The 21,317-nt window shown below is 35.9% G+C and overlaps 1 protein-coding gene across 1 annotated transcript in view; it reads right to left on the bottom strand.

Annotated features, from left to right (window-relative positions):
- Nucleotides 1–21,317, bottom strand: part of BRIP1 (BRCA1 interacting protein C-terminal helicase 1) — a 141,710-nt gene that overhangs the window by 82,852 nt on the left and 37,541 nt on the right. Inside the window, 3 exon segments of the mRNA XM_021067301.1 lie at nucleotides 5,755–5,954; nucleotides 8,509–8,730; nucleotides 13,221–13,511. Of these exon segments, the coding sequence (XP_020922960.1) occupies nucleotides 5,755–5,954; nucleotides 8,509–8,730; nucleotides 13,221–13,511 (713 nt within the window).

Genomic DNA, 21,317 nt, shown 5'->3' with positions numbered 1-21,317 from the left:
CCCAAAAGAAAACAAAAAGACAACTTACAGAATGGGAGAAAACAGTTTCAAATGATGCAACCGACAAGGGCTTAATCTCTAGAATATATAAACAACTTAAACAACTCAACAGCAAAAAAACCAATCAATCAATGGAAAAATGGGCAAAAGACCTGAATAGACATTTCTCCAAAGAAGATATACAGATGGCCAACAAACACATGAAAAAATGCTCAACATTGCTGATTATAAGAGAAATGCAAATCAAAACAACCATGAGATATCACCTCACACCAGTCAGAATGGCCATCATTCATAAATCCACAAATAACAAGTGCTGGAGGGGGTGTGGAGAAAAGGGAACCCTCCTGCACTCTTGGTGGGAATGTAAACTGGTACAGCCACTATGGAGAACAGTTTGGAGATACCTTAGAAATCTATACATAGAACTTCCATATGACCCCGCAATCCCACTCTTGGGCATCCATCCAGACAAAACTCTACTTAAAAGAGACACATGCACCCGCATGTTCATTGCAGCACTATTCACAATAGCCAGGATGTGGAAACAACCCAAATGTCCATCGACAGATGATTGGATTCGGAAGATGTGGTATATATACACAATGGAATACTACTCAGCCATAAAAAAGGATGACATCATGCCATTTGCAGCAACATGGATGGAACTAGAGAATCTCATCCTGAGTGAAATGAGCCAGAAAGACAAAGACAAATACCATATGATATCACTTATAACTGGAATCTAATATCCAGCACAAATGAACATCTCCTCAGAAAAGAAAATCATGGACTTGGAGAAGAGACTTGTGGCTGCCTGATGGGAGGGGTAGGGAGTGGGAGGGATCGGGAGTTTGGGCTTATCAGACACAACTTAGAATAGATTTACAAGGAGATCCTGCTGAACAGCATTGAGAACTATGTCTAGATACTCATGTTGCAACAGAACAAAGGGTGGGGGAAAAAATGTAATTGTAATGTATACATGTAAGGATAACCTGACCCCCTTGCTGTACAGTGGGAAAATAAAAAAATAAAAAAATAATGGTATTATATATTAACACAAAAAAGAGAATTATTAGAAAACATATAAATGTATTAATTACACACACACACACCTACATATTCAATGAGTGCTTCAAGGTCTGTATTATGCTAGAAACTATACTGGGTAGTGGAAATATAGCAGTGAATGAAATAGGCAAGGACCTTATTCTCATGGAAATTAGATTCTACTAAAGGGAGACAAAAATAAACTTAGAAATAAATATGTGAACAAGAAAATATCAGATAATGCTGGTGATATAATGAAAATAAATTGGGTTAATGTAATCTAATTGCTACTTTAAATGTCAAGGAAGCTCTCCCTCAGGTGACATTTACTCTAACAAGTCAATACAAAAAGTGTTCGGTCATGGGAGGATCAGAAAAAGCAGACGGAAGACCTGGTGCAAAGATTCTTAGATGATTCAATACATTTTGCTTATTTAAAGCCCCGAAGGAAAGCCAATGTAGTTGCAACACAATGGACAAAAAGGAATAAGGGCATGAGCAATGTGAGGAGTGATAAGCAGGAATCGGATCGCTTGAGACAGGATAAGAAGTCTGGATCCTATTCAGAGTGCAGTAGGAAGATTTTTAATGGAGGATTTTAAATGAGAGAGAGGAAATCTATTTTAAGTGTTTCAAAGATGATTCCAGTTTCTAAACTGGAATGGATTATAGAAGAATAGCAGGAAAGAAAGGAAAGACACATGCGGAGGCTGTTACAATGTTCTAGTTGAGAGATGATTCTGGGATGACAGAATGAGACTGATGGGTTGGGGATATACTGCATGGGCGGCATTTATAGAACTTTGGATGAAATGAATGAGATGAGGCAGTAATCAAGGATGGAAAACACTTAAGATTTTTTATTTGAGGAACTGGTTGGTACTAAGAGCTTAGATAAGGAAGATAGGGCAGGTGGGGGAGGTAGGTAAAGGAGCGAAAGGCATTTTGCTTTGAAAAGTTGAAATTGTAGATCCAAAGAGACACATAAAGTGTAGATGGGTATATATGTGAAAATAGCATTCTAGGGAGAGGTTGAGATAGACACAGCATCAGGCCTCACCAGCACTGCTATAAGGGTTATGGTATGAAGGAAAGTGTACAACTAGAAAAGAAATTAGGTCTCAAGATCAAGCCCTGAGGCACTTCAATATTTGGACATGAAACAAAATAAGAACCATCAAAAGAAACTGAGAAAGCATGGACTAGACGGAGGAAAACCGGAAGAAGTCATAGAAGCCACCTAGGGAAAAACGCCCCTGCGTGTCTGCCCTCCTCTCCCCACTTCACTTCTAATGCCTCTGATCTCTACATGCATGTGGGTTTTTTTCCCCACACCAAGCAGTTCTCTAAGACACCAGATGGGTGTCCTATAATTAATTCAATTCAATTCTAACACGAACTGGAGTTATATAGCACAGACCCCACAAATTAAGCACCCAGTCTCAGAAGATTGTCCTTCCCACTCCTAACCTCAGACGCCAGCTGTCAAAGTCCCGATCGTCATCTGGGCTTCTGACCAAGCAGCTACTAATCAGAGCTTCCCACGACCCCCTCCTCAGGTTTGATCTTTTACTAGCACAGCTCACAGAACTCAAGGAGACACATTTTTACAGTTTTTCATATAATAAAGGATATAAAGAGCTAGAGAGAGAGAGAGATATATAGGGTGACGTCTAGAAGAGTCTCGAGCATGGAAGTTTCTGTCTTTGCAAAGGTGACGTGCACCACCCTCCAAGTATACACCTACACGGAAGCTCTCTGAATCCTGTCCTTTTGGTATTTTTAGGAAGACTTCATTACAAAGGCATGATTGAACATTAACTCAATATCCAGCCCCTTTCTTCTTCCCCGAGGTGAGGGGAGGCTGAAAGTTCTTAAAGCTTCTGAAAGTTCTAAAGTTCTGAAGCTTCTAAACTTGGTGTAGTGTTTCTAGTGACCAGACCCTCCAGAAGCCCACCAGGTATCACCTCATTAAAAAAAAAGTCCTACCACCCAGGAAACCCCAGGGGATTTGGAAGCTCCATCAGAGAGTTCCCTTCGTGGCTCAGCAGTAAACAACCCCCCACAAGCAACCATGAGGACATGGGTTCAACCCCTGGCCTTGCTCAGTGGGTTAAGGATCCAGCATAGGCCACAGCTACAGTTCCGACTGGACACCTAGCCTGGGAACCTCCATATGCCATGGGTGCGGCCCTAAAAAGACAAAAAAAATAATAATAATAATAATAATAATAATAAATAAAAGAAAGCTCTGTCAAGAACTGGAGTAAAAAACTAAATAGTAGAACAAAAGATGCTCTTAGTGCACTTATCATTTAGGAAATTACAAAGGTTTTAGGAACTCTGTGCCAGCAACTGGGGACGGAGACCAATATGCATATTTTCTACTATTTTATAGAAAACAAAAAATTTTTATAGAGGTGATAGTCAACATCCCAACACTGCTGAGAGGCTAAGTAGATAACAGAAAAATAACCTCTGCATTTGGCAATCTATGCATCATTCTGATAAAAAGAGTTTCAGTAGAATTATGCAGACAGCAATACTATTGGGATGGATTAGGAAAGAACAGGAAGTGAGGAAATAGAATCAGCACCTATAGACAACTTTTGACAAATTGTACTGTGAAACAGAAATGACAAACTTCTACATGGCAAAAATACCTCAAGGAAAGACACAAGCTATGGCAAAATGGAGCAAAAGGTGTTTGCAACTCTAATCACGAGCAAAGGCTTATTTACCAAGAACGTCTACAAATCCGTACCCAAAAGAACCATAACAAGAACAAGAAAAGGACAGAGATGTCAATATAGAGTTGGAAGAAAAGGAAATATAAATTGCCCCTAAAGATGCTTAATTTCATCATCGTAAGAGAAATGTAAATGAAAAGCACACTGAGATACCACTTTTCACTCATCAGGTTAGAAAAAAACAACTTACAGCCACTCTGGTAGGAGTATAAATTAGTCTTTCCGCTCACCCACTTATTATGTAAATTTTAGAAATAACGATTAAAACATGTAGATCTATGCTTTGACCCAAGAACCCCACTTCTAAAAATGTTCCTATAGATATGCTCTTAGTCATATGAAATGGTACATATTCAAAGTTACACATTACAGCAATGTAATCCAAAAGATTATAAACAACCTCAATATCAACTAATCAGAGCCTGGTTAAATTACTGCACATCCATACAATGGAATACTAGGCAACTACTTTTTTTTAAACCTGATAAAGCTTTCCATTCTAATACCAACTGTATTTTAATAAGATTTAAAAAAACTGAGAAAGCCTTCTAGGTCGTGATATGGAATCTAATATATGGCACAAATGAACCTATCTATAGAACAGATACAAACTCATGGACATGGAGAACAGAATTGTGGTTGCCAAGGGGAGAGGGAGGAAGTAGAATGGACTGGGAGTTTGTGTTAGCAGATGTAAACTATTGCATCTGAAGTGGATAAGCAATGGGAACTATATATGTATAAACTAGGAATAAGATTCTCTATCATGTTCCAATCACTTGTGATGGAACATGATAGAGAATAATGTGATAAAAATAATGGATATATATAGATAACTGGGCCACTCTGCTGTACAGCAGCAATTGACAGAACATTGTAAATTGACTACAATGAAAAAATTTTTTTAAAAAATCTCAAGTTCAAAAGCAAAAAAAAAAAAAAAAGAGGACTCAGGTTAATCCCCTGCCTTACTCAGTTGGTTAGGAATCCACTGTTGCTGTGAACTGTGGTGTAGGTCACAGACGCAGCTTGGATCCTGTGTTGCTGTGGCTGTGGTGCAGGTCGGCAGCTGCAGCCACGATTCAACCCCTAGCCTGGGAACTTCCATATGCCGCAAGTGCAGCCCTAAAATTAAAAAAAAAAAAAGGCAGGAAAAAAACCTCATGTTGAAACATATGGGTACATAACACTCAAATTTTTAAAAAAATATACTGTGAAGGGAACAGAAAAATGCTGCAATAAATGGAATGGATATAAGGTCAGGGGAGGTTTTATCTCAGGAAAAAGATTTTAGATCTACAATATAATGTCTAATGAAATGGAAAATATTTCATGTAAATTGTAATAAAAATTATGAATATTAATTATTAAAATTATTTTAAAGCATTGAAATCTTCGGTTAAATGAAACTCATCAAACCAGAATCATATGCAAAATGTAGGATAAAGCAATATGTGAAAGCCATGATCCAGAATTTTTAAAATGTGTTAATTAAAACCATGTTTAGTTGATGTTCACAGTTGATGATCCCACACACATCCTAAGGGACTACTAAATTATCCTGTTAAACTAGGAATAAGATTCACAATTATCATGGCATTCCCTGGTGGCTCAGCAGGTTAAGGATCCAGCATTGTCACTGTTGCAGCTCATGTTGTTGCTGTGCTGCAAGTTCAATGCCTGGCCCAGGAACTCCGGAACACCACAGTATGGCCAAAAAAAAGAAAAATATTCATAATTATCAATTTTAAAAAGTCAATTGTTCATTATATTCATTTAAACAAGATACAAGTTTGGACTAGCCTATCTTTAAGTTTAACTGGTAAGGTACAATCCATTTCCCAAGTAACCCAGTCAAAGTTTACTAATTATAAACTATTCTGGCATAATAAAACATGTTTTTAATTAAAAAAAAGCAGCACAAATGACACAGAAGAACAAATGTTCTTACTTAATAAGGCTGTAACACACAGCTCGTATGGGTTCATGGTCTTTCTTCCTGATATTATTGATGACCATACTATCTAGTTCATCCCGAGCAAACCGAAGCTGAACTTCTGTTACACTATAACTTGCTGATTCCCGAGCACAATCCTCAATGTTGTGAGCTTCATCTAAAATGACAACCTGTTCTTTCAGATTGATTTCCATCTATAAGATAAAAGAGTTTTCCTGTAAAACATTCAGCAAAATGAATTTAACAGCAATAGATAAGATATTTCATTCCCACTATAGGTCAATATCTCAAGTCTAACTGTATGAACAATTGATTCTTGGTCTTAAAACTTTTAAAGCACTTAGACCAACCAAATATCAGCTCATTACAGAGTTTTCCATTTTTCACTTTCAAAATGCTTTGCAAACCTGTCAACCAAAATAATGTGTTAAGGGAACAAAGACCAAGGTTCAGCTGGCCATACGAGGGGGTATAAAAATCCCACTCTGAAGGGATCTCCAACATAATGTAAAAAGCAGAATAAAAAGCCCTTTAAAATAACAACATAAGATTCAAAAGACTCTCAAAAACACACTAATATAGCTTGTATCTGTTTCATTTCAGTCTTTCCCACAACCCTTCATTTCGAGAATTGCTCTTCTACAACGCCCATGTGCTGTTGGCAGGTGTGTTAATTTGTTAATCAAGGGACATCATTCTTCTCATAATATGGGTAGACTTAGAACCCAGGCTTGTCAATTAAATAACATATTCCACCCCTTTGGGGTCACAGGGAATGGTTCCAGAATGGGCATAAGATGCAAGCTAGGCTGATCTGAGTAATTATGGATGTCTAACATGAAATCACATTCTTTTTTCCATATTACCTAGCTGGAAAAAAGATAGCTGCTTATGGTTATCTTTGTTCCCACTGGGAAGAACTTGCCTGATTATAAAGCCATCACAATAAAGAGCCAAGTATTTTTTTCTTAAGCTCTACTGAAGCTGGGTTTGTGTCAACTGAGATTGAAAGACTCCTAACACAAAATGTCACAAAGCAACTGCCACTGAGTTCTTCTGAGGAAAATAATAATATACAGAGGGTTGTAGATGGCTGAAAAAGAACCATGAAGAATAGGAAATATACTAGGGATAAAAGATGAGTAGGATTTGGATTGGATAAACAAAGAGAGAGTAGGGTAATTCAATACAGGTGTCATTAAAAGCAGAGACACAGGAGAGAAAAAGGTATCCACAGCGGACATTGAGGTAATTTTTCAAAGGGTTCAGTCTGAGAGTCTGTAGCAGAGAAGGCTGAAAAGGTAGAGTCAGGTCAGCCTACTGATCATCTTGGGAGTAATCTTAAGAAATACAGACTTTATCCCATGAGCAAAGAGATATATAAGAAATGTATTAAGCAGTGGAAAGATGTTATAAAAGTAACATTAGGAAAACTGACCTGATATTGACATTATACAGTTGCTCAAAGGAAAGGGATCTAGCTGAAAGGTAACCAAATAAGAAAGGATAGTGGGGGTATTAAACATAATTTCTATTCATTTTGAACGTATGGAAACAGAAAGCTAATGCAAGCTGTACAGTCAGATCTAAAGAGAGGAATAACAATTGAATATGTCAAGTTATTCTCTTTTTGTCTTATAAGAACTAGAGTGTCTCTAAAAACCAGGCAAATAAACACAAATGCTGGAGTTCCCGTTGTGGCTCAGTGGTTAACAAATCCGACTAGAAACCATGAGGTTGCGGGTTCGATCCCTGGCCTTGCTTAGTGGGTTAAGGATCTGGCATTGCTGTGAGCTGTGGTGTAGGTTTCAGATGTGGCTCGGATCCTGCGTTGCTGTGGCTCTGGCGTAGGCTGGCGGCTACAGCTCCGATTCGACCCCTAGCCTGGGAACCTTCATATGCCGCAGGTGCGGCCCCAGAAAAGGCAAAGAGACAAAAAAAAAAAAAAAACCAAACAAACAAACCCCACAAATGCTGTATTCAAAGTTCACTTACTCGGGTTAAGGATCTGGCATTGCCATGAGCTGTGGTGTAGGCCGCAGATGCAGCTCAGATTCCACATTGCTGTGGTGTAGGACAGCAGCTAGGACTCTGATTCATCCCATAGCCTGAGAATCTCCATATGCGGCAGGTGCAGCCCTAAAAAGACAAACAAAACAAAAATAAAGTTCACTTATTCAAAGCTCACAAAGCATAATTTACATAGTATGCATATCCTCCTAATGTAAATTATTCAAGGAGTTCCCGTGGCACAGCGGAAATGAATCCGACTAGGAACCATGAGGTTGCAGGTTCAATCCCTGGTCTTGCTCAGTGAGTTAAGGATCTGGCATTGCCGTGAGCTGTGGTGTAGGTCACAGACACGGCTTGGATCCTGCGTTGCTGTGGCTGTGGCGTAGGCCGGCGGCTACAGCTCTGATTCGACCCCTAGCCTGGGAACCTCCATATGCCACGGGTGCGGCCCATGAAATGGCAAAAAGACGAAAAAAAAAAAAAAAAAAATTCCACTTCAGTACTAGATCCTTGAAAGACCATTGGAGATTAAATGACAATGTCTAAAATTCTCTTTTTAATACCCCCTGGAATATATTTTTAGCGCTCTAATCTATTTATATACATTTACATAAACGAAATAGACAGCAAAGGATAAAGTAAAAGACATTAAAACATGTGGCTTTTCGATTCACCATTTATATCCCCATAAGTAGGAAAAAAGTTCTTGTTAAAAAGTTCTACATATATACTCACACTTTCCCTTATTTGTACATCTAGAAGATAGTTGTAGGGACAAAATATTATGTCAGCATCTTGCATTAGTTCTCGTGCTGTGTAATATGGACATGCCTTTATTTTTTTCCCCAAGGTGACGAGTTCTTCTATATCCCAGGCCTTGCACATTCCGTGGAGAGTCTGTAATGTGCGTTGATCACTAATTTTATGAATACCATGATAAAGATAGCAGGATTTTCCCTAAAAACAAATATGCACAGAGGAAATATGAACCAATACTGGAACAGAAGAAACAAAACATGTTTAACTCAGAATTTTAGAAACATCATTGAAGCCACGAGACCAAGATTTAACAGAGACAGAGTATACCACATCTATAACATAACCATTTTAAAGAACTGTATTAGTTAACTCAGGTAGAGTTCCATATCAGTATAGCTCTATATACCCCAAATTAACATGAGAAACTTTTTTCTTTTAAACGTTTGCTGTGGCTTTGTTCTGATTAAAGTGATATTAAGCAAACACATTTCTGGAAGGATACACAAGAGCAATGGTGTCAACAGTTGCTTTCAAAGATGAGAGCCCAGTGACTCGGGGACAGGACTGGGAGAGATTTTTCTCTGCGGACCCTTTTGGGCCTTGGCAAGTTGACCCTTGAGACAGAATTATTTAATCAAATATAAGCAAGTGAACAAAAGAAGGAAGAAAAGAAGAAGGAGGTGTAGGAGGGAGGGAAGGAGGGATGTCCTAGATGAAAAAATAATGAGTGTTCACTAGAAAATATTTGGAAAATACAAGAGTACAAAAAAAAAAAAAAAAAAAAACCCAAATTATCTAAAATCCCACCATGCAAAGAATGTAACAAACGTATGCCAATCAAAAAATAAGATGTCTGATAAAATCCAGTCCTAGCAAAGGTGTTTCATATCCTATTAAAAGGTCTCTAAAATTAGTAGAAGTATAAACTTCTATTTCTATTAGATACACACAGGAAATTTGTCAGTAACTACAAAATACAATTTTCACCATTAATGTAATTTTATATATATATATATATGTATATATACTGCATTATTTAATAGCCCCCCCATCAGAAATAAACCAAATGTTTACTAACAGGGGATATGTTAAATAAACTGTGACAAATTCATACAAAAGACATAGCCCTTAAAAAATGAGTTAGATTTGTTTATGTGCTGATGTACTTAAGCTTTTAAAAGAATATATTCACATACATTATAGGAAATACATATTTTAGATGTTTTAGAAGAATACACACAGAACTTTACCATAGCTCCCTTAAAGGGTGAAGGGGACACAAAGAGCTGGAAAGACAGATCTCTTTTCATTTAATGCTTTTGTATAATTTTGAGACTCTAACCATGGGTATGATGTTACTTTTCTTTTTCAATTATCATCTTTTCCCATTTGCTATCCTTAACCAGTGAAGTGGTAATGTGTACATATCTATGTTAAAAAAGGTGTGCATATATGTATACATGCTTTTTTTTTTTGGCCACACCCACAGCATACATTAGTTCCCAGGCCAGGGATCGAACTTGCACCACAGCAGTAACCTGAGCCACAGGGGTGACAACACTGGATCCTAGGTCACCAGGGAACTCCTATGTATGTATTTTTATCTATGAACTATCTAAAATGCAAATCTATGTTTTTAAAACATTCATCCATCATTACATACATAAAAGTATCTAGAAATTGCTTAGAAATGGAGTAAAACACAAAAAGGTCATGTCCTCTAAAAGAATATCAGCAAAAAAAAAAAAAAAAAAAAATTTAATTCACTTAAAAACAAAAAGAATGTCTGCAACTCCAGGGACAAAACATGATCAGCTGAAGACTGCTGGTTTCTCTTTAAACTTTATACACAGCCATGTTAATGGAAACTGCTTACTGGTCCCCCAAGGTACTAAAAATAAAAATTAGGAAGAAAAGGCTCACCTAACATTCTTTACTTGCTTCATTTTTCTATTATTTGCACTTACTTTTTGTAATCTCTACCAATCTTTTTTATCCTTCATGTGGTGTGAGCTTCCCCACACCATAATGCCCTATTTTTCTGGTTCTTTCTAGTGCAGTGAAAATAGCAATGGTAGAAAACTTGCTTCCTTTCTTTCTAAATAGTTGTTCGACACCAGGCAAACTTCAGGGCACATTTTTCTCATGTGACTTAGGCATCAAAAGAGTAGATGAATTTAGAAGTCCTTTAAAATTCCTCTGACCATTTCTAAGGTTTCCTCTAGCTCTAAAATACGATGATTGGGGGGTCAAGAGGCAGGTGGAGATGTGCCAAGTATCTTTCATACTGAGTTGGACACAGGCTGAGTTTAATACGATGACAGTCAACATTTCTTCATTCCAAGTAACTTCCATACTATTCTGAAAGCTTTTATTTGTATAAAATGATCATTAAGGTGCTTTCAAAGTTTATTATTATGGACTATTATAACCCACCTTAACAAAAAACAGACATTCCTCCATACCTAAAATAACTCCTTAGAATTATTTCTAGGCCTAGTTAAGCTTATTTTTTCTTAATTGAAACAAAATTTAACTTTTAGCAGATAAATGCATTGCTTTTCCAGCATAGGAGCATAAAAGAAACAGTGAACAAAAACACATGTGCCTTTGGATCAAGCCAAAAAATCAGAAAGTTTACACTTTAAGGGCACCTAGAATGACACTGCTGTGCAGGCTGATAGCAAAACCAGAAAAGCTCATCCACTTTAGCAACGTAATATAACCCTGAGGGGAGCCTGTCAATTGAAGCGTTATCACACTCTAAACTCTTTTTCACTCAAACTGTCAGTTATCTATTTATCATTTCTCTTTGGCAATTCAGCCTCTGTAAACACAGACACCTTTAGTGACTTTGTAATTGGCCCTCATTACAATACCAAATTACCCTGAGGGCTTTGGAACAAGAAAAAGAATGTTCATGGATCTAGGCGTTCTGAGGCAGAATTAGGTCAAGACAAACAACCTCAGCAGATATCTTCAATTTTTATATTGCTCATATTAAAAAATAAAAGGAGTGGATCACTTTAAAATAGAAACGAAAGGCCAAAGAAAAATTCTGAATATTCACGTCTATTGGATTTTTATGTTTACATGATTCAAACTTAGGAGAGTAAAGGTCAATCAAAAAACACAACCAGCACTGCAGGATTCTAGAGGATTACATAAAATAAGATGCTTGCTTTCAATACCCAATCTTAAATTTTGTAATTGTTTTTACCAACAGGATAACAAATACATAGTAAATTATATAATAATTTTTTCAATAACAAGGAGTAAAAAAGATAATGACAATGCCATTAGGTCTTCTTTGGCACAGGCCATTTCAGCCAAAAAGCAAATTTCAAGCATTTGAGGAATTTAGTAGATCAGTTAGGCACTTATGGAAAGGAGTCTACTTAAGTATAAAATTTATGGGGTTTGATCATGAACAGTCTTTTCTCTATTTTACTATTTTTTTAGCACTTGGATTTTTAATATTTTCATCTCTCTTTGAGGAGAACTTTCTTAAATATACAGAGTAATGAGATTTCACAGTTCCTCCCAGTTAGTTAAAGAAAACTTACATAGAAACAAATTTGATCACAGAATTTCAACAATGGTTTTGATGCAGGAATTCTGTACTCTCTTCCTGGCTCTGAACACTGAGGCCCCTTTGTACTTACACTTCATATTCTCAGGTTTGACTATCTATTGAAGAATCTTTTGAGTAACTCCAAATAAAGCCTGAATAAATTCCCATCTAATAAAAGAAAGCTCTAAGAAAGAAAAGCATAATACAAAACAATCTATTCACATTATATGGTAGGACGTGATACATCAATTAAACGAAACTCTAGGGGCTACAGTTCTTAGTCTTTTGTGTAGAACCATGTTTGACAAAATGCTAGTGAAAGACAGAACAACTTTCAAAAAACATTAAAACGTCACTGGTCACGTCATATACTATCAATTTATGATTCACCAATAACTTCTGGGTATAATTCCCAGATTTATAACTTTAATTTTAGAGTAAACTAGTTATCGAACCAGTGTAAAGACTACCAAACTAATACTGCCAAAATATTATAAAAAATGATATCTTTAGCAAGAAAGAGGTCTCTATTTCCACTAGCCAAAATTCATCATGTTCTACACTTCCCTGGAAAACTTCAAAACCATCAACAACTTATCTTTAGTGAATAATATAATTTTGAAAGAGAATCAGAACTATGAGACAGTATAGTCATTATAGTTCTCAATAAATTGTTTTTAATTTCCTCAGAGAGAGGGCCATTGTAAACCACCTTATTTTAAAGTTTTCCAATATGTAAAATATATTAATTAGATCGAGTTAGACTAAATCACTTAGAGGTCTTTATCTTCTCAAGTGACATTCATGTTTGACTATTTTTGGTAGATTTAAAAGAAAGAAAGAAGGCATTTGACTAAAATGGAAATTAATTTTCAAGGAATTAAATATTACCAAGCTTTCGGGTCAAAACCCATAATTTTAAAATTGAATAAAGATTTCTTATGGTTAAAAATTTTTCGTAATTATCAACACTAGCAATCAATTTGATTTTCATAAGCTATTTTATTATCATTATAAATGTACATATAATATAAAAATGAACATATTAAAAAATCAGTCATTGTAATTTTTTCAGCCTAATTTTTTTTCTCTGAAATAAATCAACTTTACTCACATTTCTTCCATCCAGTAATTCCATGCAATTTTCTTTTCTGTTGAAGTTGCCTACTACTTCAGGGTGGACACAAGTATGATCCCTGCTGGAGAGAATAGTCATTGGGACCCCTGAGTATGCTGTTCTCCGGAGCTCTCTAGTAATCTGAGCAATCTGCTTGTGTGTGCGTGTCCCAAAATATATTTTGGGTATCTTGGATTTCCCTCCATGATCCTTCTTAGTGGTATCTGAAGAATCTTGACTCTTCCCTTGTTTAGTGGAACAACAGCACCTAGAACAGTGACCAGGGGGCTGTAACAAAGGAAAGAAAAGATAACTAGTATCTGGACTGCCATAAAAATTGCTATCAAACCTCTCCTGGAATCAAACCTCTCCTATGAAGCAGTGAATCACAACTGACGAGGAGAGGAATTTCAAGATGTTAAATCACCTAAAACTTGCCATTAAAGAAAATACGACAAATTCAATTTCAAACTGATTCTCTTTCACTCTTAAGAGTTATAAACTATGTTTCCATATTTGCACTGTTTTCTAACATAACCACTCCAACTCTCAAATTTCAACTGTTTTAAGTATATTTTAATTCTCCTCTTTCGCAAATTATAAAAATAAGACAAAATGGAGAACAATTTTCATTTTTGCTTAGGCTTCACATGAACTTAAAATATTACCATTTAGAGTTGATAGTACTAGCTTGGTTCATAGCACAGTCCCTTCAAACATCCTATAGTATATCAATATTTTAATAAGCATTTTAAATATAGCTTACGAAAAGAACAGATATCAAGTTGAATCTAAAGCATCATTAAAAAACAAGAAGAGAAAACTATACTCTAGCAAAGGTATGAAAATGAATGCAAATTATTAATATTTAATAATGAAGGCAGGTTGCTTGTGTGGAACAAGTATATCTGAAAGACAATTACCTGTCATGGAATGTAAATACACCAGTAAAATTATCATTCAGAATAGCCTTTCCTGGACGATTCTACTCTTAATTCAGTTCCATAATTAAAAGTTACACTAAATGTCTTCTTAAATATACCGTAGGGAACATCAGAAGTAGTCTAATATTTACCTAGTTCTCTCCTGTCTCCAAACTCTCAAAAATAAAAAAAAAAGCTATATATTAGAATCCATGGGTTCTTAATAACTACTCCCTTCTCAACCTCAACTACTTACACAAATGAGAGAGAATGCAGCCTCCTTTAAGAGAAATACCGTGAAATGGTTAGTTTATAAGAATGGTCACTGATGAGGAAAAAAGTTAAATAGCCTAGTAGCTTAAGAGAATCTGTACTAGAGGGGTTTTGTTTAGCGGAACAAACATACCCTTTGACTGAAGATTTTTTAAAAAATTATAATCAGTAAGCTTAGCCTTCATAAACAAATGCTAAGTCATAGCATGTTACACCACAATACTGGGGATCAAGCTGTCTTTTAGCCTCGACTCGGTGGAAAAGCAAGTTCAAATTACTCCCAGTCTCGCTCAACCTTGTCCGCCATTAAATATTACAATACATGATAGAATGGATGTAAATGTGACCCTTCTGGAGCTGTCACTCACTGGGATAAAAGGTTCACTGATGTGCCAAATAAACAGTCCGTCAAAGCAGATAAAGTTACAGCCATGCTGGAATTGTTACATTCCCATCTCAGGTTGCTAGTAACAGCAGATTTCATTACAGAGTGCTGCCACATTAAATAGCCAGTTCCAAATATCCTGCCTTCTATATTGAATAATTACTTATTCACTGAAAGGATAAAAAGAAGAGTTATGAATGGAGCTCTTGTCAACAGCTAGGCAGGAAACAGCTGACATGTGGTTTATGTTACACTGGTTGCAATATCTAACAATTTATGGTCACATAGAAAATGGAATGCAAATTATATCATGACATTTCTGACTGAATTCCTTTTTGGCCTTTGAACTGATCATATTAATTAATTAAGTCAGTAAAAGAATTAAGGTAACTCTAGGTAGCAGAATTAGTTTACTTTTTTCATATCTGTAATCTTTTCAATTATATCTTTTCCCTATGATACAGTTAAATTCATTCTGAATACTAAAATGCTATAGTCCAATGAACTGTTATATACTATATGGATATATTATATACAAGATTAAAGTAATCCAATAAAATGGTCTTTTCTCAAGGCCCAGAAAATCCACTTTTCAATACAACACTTTTCAACATGAATTCCCTATAAAGCTTTATCACCTACTCCTTTTATTTTAATTCCAATAGTTTCCTTAACAAAAAAGTCAAAAGCTACAGGAAGTAGAGAGTAAGTCAACCACCACCATAAATAAGTTGCAGACCTTCCTACATACAAATATATCTTCCATATTTTCTTCCAAATAAATGAGATGCTATCAAACAGTCTTAAAACTTGCTGCTTTGTACTCAAATGTTTTAATTTTTACAAGGGGTATTTACACTAATAACTTTAAAAAAAGGATCTGCTTATCTTAAAACATTATGCTGGTTAGTCACCGTACTAAGCAAAAACCAAAGATCAAGAACTTGTTTCAAAAACTCTTTCCCACTGGAGCAGCTTTATTTAGGTACCTTAGTTTTTCACTCCATAATTGAGAAAACTATAAACCATGGCTAATTTTATATTTAAAATGTTTTTTGTTTGTTAAGTCTTAAAGTATTCTGAAGTAGTTATACCATCTATGAATTCAAGGGTGACGCCTCAGGAAGATGGTTTTTCAGTGGTGGTTGGACAGGTAGAATAGAAGATGGAAATTAAGAAAGTTGATTCTTATTTGTGATATTAAAGTGGAATTATTTCTTCAGAAAAGATCTTTTAATGAAGTTTCCATTTAAAGGATTTGATATAATCATATTTGAAGATGGGAAAAAAATGAATGTGGCAATAGAAGAGAGGCTTCAAAAAGACATTTATTTTATAACAAAAGAGAATTATTTGTATCAAAATCAGCAACTTTCAATTCTGTAAGAAAACCAGAGACAGAATCCTGAAAACAGCAATTATAGGAAGTCATAATTGTCTTCCAATTATGGAAGTCCAATCCAAGAAAGTGCTAACACTTTCTGGCCTCTCTCTGAAAAGAAATAATAGATGAACAAAAGCAAATATCTCTATACCTTTCATTAAGTATTTCTCCTGCTAACAAATTATCAAGTTTATCTTTCATAGGGATGCTTTCCTTTTGTTTCTGCTCTTTAAATTTGCAGAGATTGTATTAGGAAACTGGAGAATCAATGAAAAACTATTCTCTCTAATCCAAATATGTGAACATCAAGAAAGATAAAAATACATGGGCTCCTAAAACCTGTAATCTCTAAGACCTGTAAGTAGCTACAGACTGTATGGCAGAACCAAACCCCTTTAAGAGATGGCTTCTTTTCCTAAAGCTGAAACTATCTAAAGTTCTTTTATTTCAACAAAAGGCAAGAAAACAACCCAAATAACAGTTAAAAAAAAATCTATTCTCATTTAAAGAGAAATACAAGAAATACATGTGGATGTGACAGCTATATTATTTCCACCTAAATGAGTCAATTGTTTAAAAATACATTTCAAATCTACAATACCCAAAACTTTTCTTAAAAGGTCAGCAACCAAGGATTTTGGAAAAATTTCTTTGTGTCTAACAATTTTTGTCTATTCCCTCTCTTGTCATACTATATAGAGACATATACTATATTGTTTTAAAAGATGAAGAAAGAATATTTGATCTTGAAAGGACAATTTCTGAATCCTTGCCACACTATTCCTTTTGCAAAGCTATACTCAGAAATTTATGAAATTAAGATACTACATCAACCTCTAAAGTTTCATAGCTTTTTTCAATCTTACCCGAAAACAACTAAATATGCTTAAAAATGGAAAACAATAAAGTAGTTAGAAAAAATTACATTGCCAGAGAAGAAGATATTTTGTGAATTCAAATTCGGAGGAGCATTTAAAAGGAGTCTATGAATTCTGAAAGCAAACATAAAAGGATATATTTAATATGAAAAATTAGTACATAAAGATGTAGAGAGGAAAAGAGACCATAAAGAAGCTTATTTGTATGAAATAAAGGGAAAACTAAGACCATGAAATAGTAACATACTTTTTCCATATGTGCACACCTTGTCTTTCAACCACACTGCAAATTCCTTGAGGACAGAAACTGTCTTGCATTACTTTATATAGCTCATTCATTGAGCATGGAGTTTTGCATTTAACTGTAACTTAAATTTTCTTAAATTGATGGAATGTAACTAATGTCCCTAAACCAAATACTGTACCCCTGTACCACATTTTATATTTCTGATAGGGGCTGTATTGATGCCCCAATTTAAAGTTCCTCACACATCAAAAAATTACCTCAAAATAAAAAAGTTAGTTTTTAAAAGTACAGGACAATTTGTTATATTTCAAGAACAAAAAGAAAAATCATCTTTTTATGTTAATGGTAGTTGTGAATGACAAACATATAACAATAATTATTCATAACTATCACTTATTAAGGCTGTCCCTGTGCTAAGCACTTTACATGTGCTATCTCATTCATTCATTCATTCAAGAAACATTAGCATTCCTGATATATCAAGTCAAGGAGAAGACAATGACAAGGGTTACTTCATCCCACTGACAAAGAAGCCTTCACTTTTTAAATGTTCTACAAAGTGTCACCAATTTTTTTCTGTAAAGAACCAGAGTTAGCACTCTAGGTTTTGTGGGCCATAGAGTCTCTGTCCCTACATAGGAAAATATCTTTATGGTCCCTATATAGGGAAGGATTTCTCAAACAATACACAAAAAGCACAAAAGACTGAAGACATATCTCATTAAAATGTAAAATTTCAGAGTTCCCTGGTGGCTCAGCAGGTTAAGGATCCAATGTTGTCACTGCTGTGGTGTAGGTTCAATTCCTAACCCTGAAACTTCCTGGGCATGGCAAAAAAAAAAGGTAAATTTCTCTTCCAAAAGACACTCTCTTTGAGTTCCTGCTGTGGTACAATGGGATTGGTGGTGCCTCTGCAGCACTGGGACACACGTTTGTCACCTGGCCTGGCAGAGCAGGTTAAGGATCCTGCACTGCCAAAGCTGTGGCATAGGTCGTAACTGCAGCTTGGGTCTGACCCCTGGCTCAGGAACTCCATGTACTGTGGGACAGTTAAAGAGGCAGTTAAAAAAGAAAAAAAAAAAAAAAAGACACTCCCTTTAAAGAAGGGGGAGGAGGTAAAAGGAGGCACAGACTACAGAAGGCATTTCCACTGCATATAACCAATTGAAGATCAGTATTCATAACATATAAAGAAATAACAACAAATTAATTAATTTATTAATTTATTTATCTTTTTAGGGCCACACCCAAGACATATAGAAGTTTTCAGGCTAGGGGTTAAATCGGAGCTATAGCTGCCAGCCTACACCACAGCCACAGCCACAGCCACAGCCACAGCAACTCAGGATCTGAGCCGCATCTGTAACCTACACCACAGCTCCCAGCAATGCTGGATCCTTAACCTGCTGAGCGAGGTCAGGGATTGAACCTGCGTCCTCATGGATGCTAGTCAAATTCGTTTCAGCTGAGCCACGATGGGAACTCCCTAACAACAAATTAATTTTAAAAAGACAAACCCAATAGGAGAACAAGAACCCAAGAACAAGAAAATCACAGGAGAGAAAAGCAAAAAAGCCAATAAACATGTGAAAAGATGTGCAACCTAATGCTCAGTGTCATTACTAATTAGGAAAATGAAAATTAAAACCATGATTAGATTCTATTTCACATCCAACAGACTGGGTGTTAGAGAGGATATAAAGCAACTCTTTCATATACTGCTGATTCAAGAATAAAGGGGCACATCCGCTTTGGAGAACAATTGCTAATTTAGTGAAATCAGGATATATAGACCCTTTGACCCAACATGACACAGCTAGGCATACATGCTAGAGAAACTCTTGCACATTAAGACATACAATAAGAATATTCTTTGCAGCACTGTTTTAATAGTGAGGAAAATAAGCTAAATGCGTCAGCAAAATTACGGATAAATAAATTGCGGAGTTCTGTCAATCAAGGGAATACCATATATAATAAAAAATATGAACAGAGTTCCATTTATCAACATAGGTAAATATTTTTTAAAAAGTATTGAGCAGACTGAGTATGACAAATAAAATTCTACTCTCCCTATAAACTTTCAACTTGATGATAAGAATAAAACAATAAAAACTTCAGACAGAAAGTTAGGAATCAGGAGTGCCCGCCATGGTTTAGTGGAAAGGACGCTTTCAAGGATGCAGATTCCATCCTCAGCTTTGCTCAGCGGGTTGAGGATCTGGCGTTGCCCTGAGCTGTGGTATAGATTGCAGATGCAGCTCAGATCCTGTGTTGCTGTGGCTGTGGTGTAGGCCAGCAACTAGGCTTCAATTCCACCCCTAGCCTAAGAACTGCCATATGCCGTGGGTGTGGCCCTAAAAAAAAAAAAAAAAAAAAGAGAGAGAGAGAGTGAGAAAAGAAAATCAGAATCCCCACTATAATAGATAATTTTTGGAGCTAAGGACTGTAATAGACAATATACCTGAAAAATGCTAAAAAGTACTTCCAAAGAAACCTAAAATAGAAAATACACTGGTTTCTCCTCAGCAGCTTAATACCTAGCAGAATAACTTTCATCTTAATCCCTCCTGACCCAAATTTTTCAATCTACATTATTAAGCAATAGGTTCTTAATGTAGGGTCCATGGAGAGGGTTTGAGATCACCCAGAAACTACAAACACAATGTTGTATGTATTTTTAGAAAGTGAATCCATAACTTTAATCACGTGCTCAAAGAAGATTATGACTTATTTGGGTGAGGGCTTTATTCCAGAATTTATGTCTGACTTTACAATGGAAATAAAGTAGAAATAACATTTTCTTTTACAACCAACTTGGCCAGTTGCATTACTTCTGCAAAGGAATAAACAAGTTGACAGTCCAAAGAAGATTATTTGAGAAAGGGTCCTCTACTGCTTATAATTTCATTTCTTTTTTTTTTTTTCAAAATTTTCACTTCTGTCTTTTATTTTATTTTTATTTTTGTCTTTTTGCCTTTTCTAGGGCTGCTCCCACGGCATATGGAGGTTCCCAGGCTAGGGGTCTAATTGGAGCTTTAGCCACTGGCCTACACCAGAGCCACAGCAATGCGGGATCTGAGCTGCGTCTGCAACCTACACCACAGCTCACGGCAACGCCGGATCCTTAACCCACTGAGCAAGGGCAGGGACCGAACCCGCAACCTCATGGTTCCTAGTCGGATTCGTTAACCACTGCGCCACAAATGGGAATTCCTCATTTCTCTTTTAATGTTTGTTGATTACATAATATTAATATAATTTAAAAACACTTAGTTCACTGATGCTTATTTCTAACTCCATTTGACAGATGAAAAAGTAAAATCAAAGTTTCTTCAAGTTGCTACAAAGTGCAGGATAAATTTGTGAGAAGCTGGAATTCATAACCTTAACCCCTAAAACAGCTTTATCGGGATCATTTTAATCTACCATAACTTGACAAAAAAGCTAAATACTGCCCTTTTTAAATTTCAAAACATCATACACATAAAGATCTAGAGGTAAAAAGTCAAAGAATATTGAGTGATACTACAATCTTTGAGGCCTAAAAAAGAGGGTTTGCTGTTGTTCTTTATCAACCCTTTGCTGTTGTCCAACCCCTCTAAACAGGTACTGAATACTTGTTGTGCAAAATCTCACAGAAGCACACACTCTAGTAAGATAGCAAAAGTGACATAACTATACCTTTTCAGCTATTCTTTTTTAAAAATTCAAACAGTAGTACTCTACTGCCACAGTTTCATGATTAAACTGCACAAAGCAGCTGTTTATCCACTCGCAGCAACCAGCAGGTGAACCTGATTCAATATTTATCACAGGCTTTCACAGATCACTGCTAACCAAGCAAACGTTTTAATTAAGCTGGAACTTGCTTCAAAGAGCTCATTCAAGATGTCAATCAGCAGGCAAGGGATCAGATACAGTGTCAGGTGAGAGTGTGTAATACAAATCCACAACTTTCTTCATCCCATCGCTGTAAATTAGCCTGCTCTGAAGTTCAGACT

Source organism: Sus scrofa, chromosome 12 (assembly GCF_000003025.6).
Source record: "Sus scrofa isolate TJ Tabasco breed Duroc chromosome 12, Sscrofa11.1, whole genome shotgun sequence".
Classification (NCBI taxonomy): Eukaryota; Metazoa; Chordata; class Mammalia; order Artiodactyla; family Suidae; genus Sus; species Sus scrofa.
The sequence above is the reverse complement of the archived record's forward strand: the minus strand, read 5'-3'. Positions and strand labels throughout refer to the sequence as shown.